This window comes from Haliotis rubra, unplaced genomic scaffold (genome assembly GCF_003918875.1).
Source record: "Haliotis rubra isolate DU_JTF1 unplaced genomic scaffold, ASM391887v1 Scf21, whole genome shotgun sequence".
NCBI classification, from domain to species: Eukaryota; Metazoa; Mollusca; class Gastropoda; order Lepetellida; family Haliotidae; genus Haliotis; species Haliotis rubra.
In genome coordinates, this window is record NW_025766114.1 from 2,911,523 (window position 1) to 2,919,073 (window position 7,551).

The following is a 7,551-nucleotide window of genomic DNA, read 5'->3' on the forward strand; positions in this document are numbered from 1 at the left end:
TCCAAAAACATGATGTCAGTCGTATTGGCCCTTGACTGATACTCTATGCAACCCACGTTGTCGTGTTGTTTCCCGAACATTTACGGACACTTCACTCGGTCATTTTCACACTTTAATGAAAGATTGAATGTGTGTTTGCGTGTTGCTTAACGCCGCAGTTAGCAGTATTCCAGCTCCATGACGACAGTGTGTAAATCATCAATCATGGGATACAATTACTAGTGCAATCGAATCAACCTTACAACAAGCTTAGGATCCGGCTTAGAATTGGTCATCAGCAACCCTTACTTGTAAAAAATGCAACTAACGGGATCGGGTGGTCAGGCTCGCCGACTTGGTTGACACATGTCGTCGTATCCCAATTGCGTAGATCGATGTTCATGCTGTTGATCACTGCACTGTCTGGTCCAGACTCGATTAGTTACAGACCGCCGCCATATAGCTGGGATATTGCTGAGTGATGCGTTACACAACCAAGCAGCCAACCAACACCAAGCTTAGGTTGCTGGAACACCTACGTAATACATGAAATGAGAAAGATACAATAATTGTTTTATTACAAAGAATAATAGGCATCTCGAGAATACAAAATAATTCATTAATGACGTCAATGTTGATATTCTTCCAAAAGCCAAGGATAAGGCTATACCTCACTGGTCTATGCAATATATTTGATCATCTTTGGTACCGTATTTTCACCACATATCTCAGCCGTATTTACTGTAGATTAACCAACCAGGGACGTAAGAAACATCTGTGCTGACTGCGGTGTTTACACTGAAACACTGATGACGAAGGACAGTAGTAGAGTTGTTGCCAGGATGGTAGCACGTCCAGTTCCATTTTCTGAAATGAATTTCAACATGTATATAGTTCTCCCTCCCTCAACCTTCTCCCTCCCTCCCTCCCTCCCTCCCTCCCTCTCAGGTCCTCTCTCTTCCTCTTTTTCTCTCTCCTCCCTCTTTTTCTCTCTTCCTCACACTTACTCTCTATATGCCTCCCTCCCTCTCATTCCCTCAGTCTTTCTGTTCTCTCCCGCATCACTCCCTCTCTCCCTCTATCCTCTCTGCATTCCTCTTTCAATCCCTCTCTCTTCCTTCCTCTCTCTCTCCCCTTGCTCTTTCCCTCCCTTTCCCTCTCACTCTCAATCCTCTCTTCCTCTTTCTCTCTCCCATCCTGTCTCCCAATATCTCTCTACCCATTCCTCTCTCTTGTCCCTCCTTTTCCCTCCCAGTCTCTCTCTCCCTCCTTCTTTTTCCCTCCCTCTTTCCTTCTCTATATATGATAATAATTAGCATGTTCTTTACAGTACGATCATTTCCTGCTTATCAAGAGGATTAAGTGGCAACACTGTATCACTAACACCACGTAGGCGGTTGTCACATGGACATTAATCTACATAATACTTCTATTACTGTACATGTGATAACGATGGATGCTCACCACACTTTCTCCCTTTCTCCACCTCTCTCTCTCCTCTCTGTCCCACTCTCTCTCTCATTTCATCGCTTGCTCTTTTTCTCTCCCTATCTCCCTCCCTCCCTCTCTTTCTCTCGCAACCCTCTCTCATCCTTCCCTCTCTCTCCCTCTCTCCTCCCTCTTCCTCCCTCTCACTCAATCCTCTCTCTTCCTACCTCTTCTCTCACCATATCTCTCTCCCCTTCCTCTCTTTCTCCCTCCCTCCCCCTCTCCTCCTTCTTTCTCCCCCAATTTTCTCTATATATGTATATGGTAAGGAAATTAGCATATTCTTCACATATTATTTTCATGCTTTTACCATGTTCCGACACTGTATCACGTTGGCGGTTGTCACATGGACATTGATCTACATAATACTCTGTTACTGTTCATGTCATAACGATGGGTACTCACCACACTTTCCGCCTGTATATCCAGCTGGACATATACATGTGTTATCGTTTGCACATGTCCCCCCGTTTATACAATCTGCGTTAACAGTGCAGAACAGCTTGAATACTAAAAATGGCCAAACGCCGAAGTGTCGAACCAAAGATGTGTCAAAATAGATTCTGGGTTGATGCGTGTTACATATGTAGTCAGAATATTCGGTTGTGTCGAGCATGGGATAACTCGAAGTATTCACGTACTTCGACACAATGGCCTTTGACTACTTTGAATGTGTGGGGTGTTCGTATACCAGAACAAAAACTCACCCGCATCCACCTTTCTTGGCTTGAGTATGGCTCACATTCAAAATCACATGAGTCCATATCAATATGCAAAACATCATAACACAGTTCTGAGTGAGTGAGTGAGTGAGTGAGTGAGTGAAGTTTTACGCCGGTTTTATCAGTATTCCAGCAATATCACGGCGGGGGACTGCCAAAATGGGCTTCGCATATTGTACCCATGCGGGGAACTGAACCCAGGTCTTCGGCGTGAAGAGTGAACGCGTTTAACCACTGGGCTACCCCACCGTCCCTGTATTCACAAAACACCTCAGGAGGGTAACCATGACGATGTACTTACCGTTTTGGCATGTCAGGCCTGAGTACCCAGGTGCACAAGAACACGCGTAGGGACTACTACTTGTGATGCATGTCCCGCCGTTGCCACATTCACTAGAACTAGTACAAACTGGAGCTGAAACATGTTAAATACTTTCATGTAAACTGCTCGAGAAACCTTAAACAGCTTGTATTGTTTTGTGATCAGGCACAAAAGGAAATAACGTTTATACCACTTGGCTACTCCACCGCCCCCCTTTACGACGTCCGTGGATATAGTGATGACAACCTGAACTCGTCACGTCGATGACCCGGGTTCAATTAATGCGTTGGGTGACGGTGACGCCTATTACCGAATTTTCAGAAGTCCAGACCATTACCGAATAATGTCCTGAACACTCTTTTGAATTGAAGAAACCGGGTACTCATCATTCATCCCCAATAATGACCGGGTCGTTTACTAAAGAGTTTTGATTTAACGTGCAAAAATCAGAAACAAAGATACATATTTCACAGAACAGCATGAATACTAAATGGCCAAACGCCGAAGTGTCGAACCACAGATGTGTCAAAATAGATTCTGGGTTGATGCGTGTTACATATGTAGTCAGCATTTTCGGTTGTGTCGAGCAAGGGATAACTCGAAGTATTCACGTACTTCGGCACAACGGCGTTTGACTACTTTGAATGTGTGGGGTGTTCGTACATCAGACCAAAAACTCACCCGCATCCACCTTTCTTGGCTCGAGTAAGGCTCACATTCAAAATCACATGCAAAACATCTTCACACAGTTCTGAGTGAGTGAGTGAGTGAGTGAGTGAGTGAGTGAGTTTAGTTTTACGCCGGTTTTATCAGTATTCCAGCAATATCACGGCGGGGGACTGCCAAAATGGGCTTCGCATATTGTACCCATGTAGGGAACTGAACCCAGGTCTTCGGCGTGAAGAGTGAACGCGTTTAACCACTGGGCTACCCCACCTTCCCTGTATTCACAAAACACCTCAGGAGGGTAACCATGACGATGTACTTACCGTTTTGGCATGTCAGGCCTGAGTACCCAGGTGCACAAGAACACACGTAGGGACTACTACTTGTGATGCATGTCCCGCCGCTGCCACATTCACTAGAACTAGTACAAACTGGAGCTGAAACATGTTAAATACTTTCATGTAAACTGCTCGAGAAACCTAAAACAGCTTGTATTGTTTTGTGATCAGGCACAAAAGAAATAACGTTTTACCACTTGGCTACTCCACCGCCCCCCTTTACGACGTCCGTGGATATAGTGATGACAACCTGAACTCGTCACGTCGATGACCCGGGTTCAATTAATGCGTTGGGTGACGCCTATTTTCAGTGTCCAGACCATTACCGAATAATGTCCTGAACACTCTTTTGAATTGAAGAAACCGGGTACTCATCATTCATCCCCAATAATGACGTTTACTAAAGAGTTTTTGATTTAAAGTCCAAAAATCAGAAACAAAGATACATATTTCACAGAACAGCATGAATACTAAATGGCCAAACGCCGAAGTGTCGAACCAAAGATGTGTAAAAAATAGATCCTGGGTTGATGTGTGTTACATATGTAGTCAGCATTTTCGGTTGTGTCGAGCAAGGGATAACTCGAAGTATTCACGTACTTCGACACAACGGCGTTTGACTACTTTGAATGTGTGGGGTGTTCGTACATCAGACCAAAAACTCACCCGCATCCACCTTTCTTCACTCGAGTATGGCTCACATTCAAAATCACATGCAAAACATCTTCACACAGTTCTGAGTGAGTGAGTGAGTGAATGAGTGAATGAGTGAGTGAGTGAGTGAGAAGTGAGTGAGTGAGTGAGTGAGTGAGTGAGTGAGTGAGCTTAGTTTTACGCCGGTTTTATCAGTATTCCAGCAATATCACGGCGGGGGACTGCCAAAATGGGCTTCGCATATTGTACCCATGTAGGGAACTGAACCCAGGTCTTCGGCGTGAAGAGTGAACGCGTTTAACCACTGGGCTACCCCACCTTCCCTGTATTCGCAAAACACCTCAGGAGGGTAACCATGACGATGTACTTACCGTTTTGGCATGTCAGGCCTGAGTACCCAGGTGCACAAGAACACACGTAGGGACTACTATTTGTGATGCATGTCCCGCCGTTGCCACATTCACTAGAACTAGTACAAACTGGAGCTGAAACATGTTAAATACTTTCATGTAAACTGCTCGAGAAACCTAAAACAGCTTGTGTTGTTTTGTGATCAGGCACAAAAAGAAATAACGTTTTTACCACTTGGCTACTCCACCGCCCCCCTTTACGACGTCCGTGGATACAGTTATGACAACCTGAACTCGTCACGTCGATGACCCGGGTTCAATTAATGCGTTGGGTGACGCCTATTTTCAGTGTCCAGACCATTACCGAATAATGTCCTGAACACTCTTTTTGAATTGAAGAAACCGGGTACTCATCATTCATCCCCAATAATGACGTTTACTAAAGAGTTTTGATTTAACGTGCAAAAATCAGAAACAAAGATACATATTTCACAGAACAGCATGAATACTAAATGGCCAAACGCCGAAGTGTCGAACCAAAGATGTGTACAAAATAGATTCTGGGTTGATGCGTGTTACATATGTAGTCAGCATTTTCGGTTGTGTCGAGCAAGGGATAACTCGAAGTATTCACGTACTTCGGCACAACGGCGTTTGACTACTTTGAATGTGTGGGGTGTTCGTACATCAGAACAAAAACTCACCCGCATCCACCTTTCTTGGCTCGAGTATGGCTCACATTCAAAATCACATGCAAAACATCTTCACACAGTTCTGAGAGAGTGAGTGAGTGAATGAGTGAATGAGTGAGTGAGTGAGTGAGTGAGTTTAGTTTTACGCCGGTTTTATCAGTATTCCAGCAATATCACGGCGGGGGACTGCCAAAATGGGCTTCGCATATTGTACCCATGTAGGGAACTGAACCCAGGTCTTCGGCGTGAAGAGTGAACGCGTTTAACCACTGGGCTACCCCACCTTCCCTGTATTCACAAAACACCTCAGGAGGGTAACCATGACGATGTACTTACCGTTTTGGCATGTCAGGCCTGAGTACCCAGGTGCACAAGAACACACGTAGGGACTACTACTTGTGATGCATGTCCCGCCGCTGCCACATTCACTAGAACTAGTACAAACTGGAGCTGAAACATGTTAAATACTTTCATGTAAACTGCTCGAGAAACCTAAAACAGCTTGTATTGTTTTGTGATCAGGCACAAAAAGAAATAACGTTTTTACCACTTGGCTACTCCACCGCCCCCCTTTACGACGTCCGTGGATATAGTGATGACAACCTGAACTCGTCACGTCGATGACCCGGGTTCAATTAATGCGTTGGGTGACGCCTATTTTCAGTGTCCAGACCATTACCGAATAATGCCCTGAACACTCTTTTGAATTTAAGAAACCGGGTACTCATCATTCATCCCCAATAATGACGTTTACTAAAGAGTTTTTGATTTAACGTGCAAAAATCAGAAACAAAGATACATATAATCGACAAAACGTTTTCCGTTTCAATGAGAAATCTCTAATAAGTAAATCAATAAAATCACTGCTAAATGCTGAGTTCATTGTAAGATTCCGAGGATGTGTTCAAGATTTACTAGAAACTTTTGATGATACCCAATGTTCCCTCTGAAGCGTTGCCTTGCCTTTGCATTTGTTTGTGACAGGTGCCATCGGTTAAGCAGGATACGCCCACCTTTTTGCCATCCATTTTCATCGCTACTTGATCTACGTGATAGCGTTTCATTGACACATGATTGGGATGTGGTTGAAAAAGTATTCGTAATCATACAAAGGACCCGGATTTAGCAGAATGGCCTTGAGATTATGTTAACGGTTTTGTCTATTTAATTCTATAATATTTTTCATACTAAGTATAATCAACGACTAAAATTACAAACTTACCACGTGCACACCCATCGCCACTGTATCCATTAGTGCAACTACAGACGTCGAAGTTGGGGTTAGGACAGACACCATGCCCACTACAGGAGGCAGCATTGACACAGTTTTGTGCTTCCACGTCAGTGACAAACATAGCTGAGCCTAAACGTAAAAATATACATGATATGTTTTATGGTAAAACAAAAGGTATACAACACATACTATTAATTATATGTAATGAGTTTTACGTCAACCTCTTTCCTTATCAATATGTATGTATTTTTATCTTAAGTATAAATTTGAGGAATATTGTATTTTCTACATTCATATAAACGTTAACATCCTCGTAAAGAATCGAGATAGAATAGGTCTCCAAGGCAACAAACTAGATCGCGTGGTCATGTTTGCTAACGTGGTTGATGCATGGCATCCAATCCCAATTGCGTAGATCGATGCTCGTGATATCAGACACTGGATTGTCTGGTCCACAACCGATAATGTACATATGTCTTGTGTATTGCTAAGGGCAACGTTAAACAACCATCAAAAACTAAGAACAGAGAACTATGAAAGTATATTCCCTGGTGTGTAGTGAAAAGGTACCAAATTGAAAAAGGCCCCTCAATAACATTTAAGACATTATTTTCAATCACTATAATCTTCCTTTGATTATTCATCACACACTGAAGGGGACAAAGTATATACTTTGTATATACACAGAAGTATGAAGAACGATGAGAAGAAGTAGATATCTCACGAAAATAGGGTATGAACGTATACCTACCCAGAACAACGGTGATCCAGAGCAGCTGCATTTTGAAGAGTTTGAAGCAGACTGGTGTTATGTGTACAACGTCGAAGTTCCGCCACTTACACACACATACATATCCAACCTATCACGAACCAACCGGATGTTGTCAGCCAATCGGCTGTAATATCGCTAGACACAAAGAAAGAAACGTCAGTCAATGGAAACCTGAATGAATTATTACATTAACGTGAGTCTCCAGTCATGGAATGCAGATTCTGCAATGTAAATTTGAAACATGATACAAAAAACCTATTCGATGTTGATAGAGGATAAATTAAAATCCTAATGTTTGTAACATCAGAAAGCATGATGATCACTTTACAATGGA

The 7,551-nt window shown here is 43.1% G+C and overlaps 1 protein-coding gene and 1 long non-coding RNA gene across 2 annotated transcripts; both read right to left on the reverse strand.

Annotated features, from left to right (window-relative positions):
* Window positions 1–579: 579 nt before the first annotated feature.
* Window positions 580–2,598, reverse strand: LOC124276559. The gene is made up of 3 exons (XR_006898568.1): window positions 2,491–2,598; window positions 1,873–1,969; window positions 580–846 (listed from the first exon to the last, which is right to left on the reverse strand). It is a non-coding gene; the product is annotated as an uncharacterized LOC124276559 (long non-coding RNA).
* A 1,880-nt stretch (window positions 2,599–4,478) lies between these two features.
* Window positions 4,479–7,294, reverse strand: LOC124276500 (protein delta homolog 1-like). The gene is made up of 3 exons (XM_046712131.1): window positions 7,197–7,294; window positions 6,434–6,574; window positions 4,479–4,654 (listed from the first exon to the last, which is right to left on the reverse strand). The coding sequence occupies exons 1-3, from the start codon at window positions 7,225–7,227 to the stop codon at window positions 4,479–4,481; spliced, it is 348 nt and encodes a 115-aa protein (XP_046568087.1). The 5' UTR covers window positions 7,228–7,294.
* Between the last annotated feature and the right edge of the window lie 257 nt (window positions 7,295–7,551).

Coding starts and splice junctions, on each gene's coding strand:
- LOC124276500 (XM_046712131.1), bottom strand. CDS start 7,227: ATGCAGCTGCTCTGGATCACCGTTGTTCTGG. Junction 6,575..7,196: donor CTGGATCACCGTTGTTCTGG/GTAGGTATACGT, acceptor TTTTACGTTTAG/GCTCAGCTATGTTTGTCACT. Junction 4,655..6,433: donor TGGCGATGGGTGTGCACGTG/GTAAGTTTGTAA, acceptor AACATGTTTCAG/CTCCAGTTTGTACTAGTTCT.